The following is a 1,160-nucleotide window of genomic DNA, read 5'->3' on the forward strand; positions in this document are numbered from 1 at the left end:
TTTATTTATTTTCTCTAAAGGTTGAGTAAAGTGCAAAAAATAGATTTTTCTTACAATTATTTCATATGTCAGGCTTCACAGGGTTCAATAAACTGATCAGTTTCACACAATTACGTGGTTAATCTTTGATCACAGAGGTGGAAGTGAAACCTGTGACTATTTAAAGAAAAGAGGCAGTGAAGCTGATATGAAGGCGTCCTGTGTCTGAAAGATCTGACCTGGACGAGCGTCTGCGTTTACAGCAGCAGCAGCAGCAGCAGCAGACGGAGACGGCCAGCAGCAGAGTCCCACACACCACCGCCATCGAGATGATCAGAGCCTCGAAGTTCACTGAAACAACACACAACACACAACACAGAAGAGCAGGGATGCTTGCTGAAACAGAGCCGTGTGTCGGTCACTACTGACACCTGCTGGACGTTCACTGATAGTGCAGGTGACCTAACACTGCTCTCATGACCCAGGAGTTGTGTAATTGTTTTTATTGTTAACACGTGACAGTGTGCAATATAACTGCATTATCTAGAATTATCCTTTATAACACATTCGGGTCTGTTTTGAGATGCATACAAAATTACTAAAAATGCATAGTTTTTAGCAAGGTTTTATGACCCACAAAATACACATCATTCATTTTTTTCTGTTTACAAACAATTTTTTAAGATATATAACCAGGTATATGCCTGTATATGTGTCAAAAACACTTTCTGTAAAATTATCTATGAAGTTATATCAGTGTCCAAAAAAATTTAATTAATTAAATTAAAATTATACAAATTTGGAAAAATATATTTAGCTTTTTCTTCATATATCACACGCTTTTGGGACTGAATTTTGTTGATGAACATGAATCTGAATCATCGCAGCATGAAAACATGATCACTAAAATGAGTTAAATAAATAAAAATAAAACTGAAATTTTTTTTAAATATTTTTTAAAAACTAATAAAAAACATAAAATAAAATTTCTGGAAATTTAACTGAAATTAGAATAAAAACTGAAAAAATGAAACAGAAGATAATTCAAAATATGAATAAGAGCTATAAGAGTATATAAATAACACTAGGTTTCACGGCTGAGCGCTCAGTTACACTGTCATTATTTATTGATATTCAACCAATAAATGCCACGAACAGCCAATCAGAATGAAGTATTCTAT

The 1,160-nt window shown here is 33.7% G+C and overlaps 1 protein-coding gene across 1 annotated transcript in view; it reads right to left on the minus strand.

Annotated features, from left to right (window-relative positions):
• Window positions 1–218: 218 nt before the first annotated feature.
• LOC107575891 (pituitary tumor-transforming gene 1 protein-interacting protein-like) overlaps window positions 219–1,160 on the minus strand; it is a gene marked incomplete at its 3' end in the record, with an annotated part of 3,329 nt that continues 2,387 nt past the window's right edge. The window contains exon 4 of the mRNA XM_016262207.1: window positions 219–330. Within this exon, the coding sequence (XP_016117693.1) occupies window positions 219–330 (112 nt within the window). The remainder of the gene's footprint in view (window positions 331–1,160) is intronic.

The sequence above is a fragment of the Sinocyclocheilus grahami genome, unplaced genomic scaffold (genome assembly GCF_001515645.1).
Source record: "Sinocyclocheilus grahami isolate Dianchi unplaced genomic scaffold, SAMN03320097.WGS_v1.1 scaffold2980.1, whole genome shotgun sequence".
NCBI lineage: Eukaryota > Metazoa > Chordata > Actinopteri > Cypriniformes > Cyprinidae > Sinocyclocheilus > Sinocyclocheilus grahami.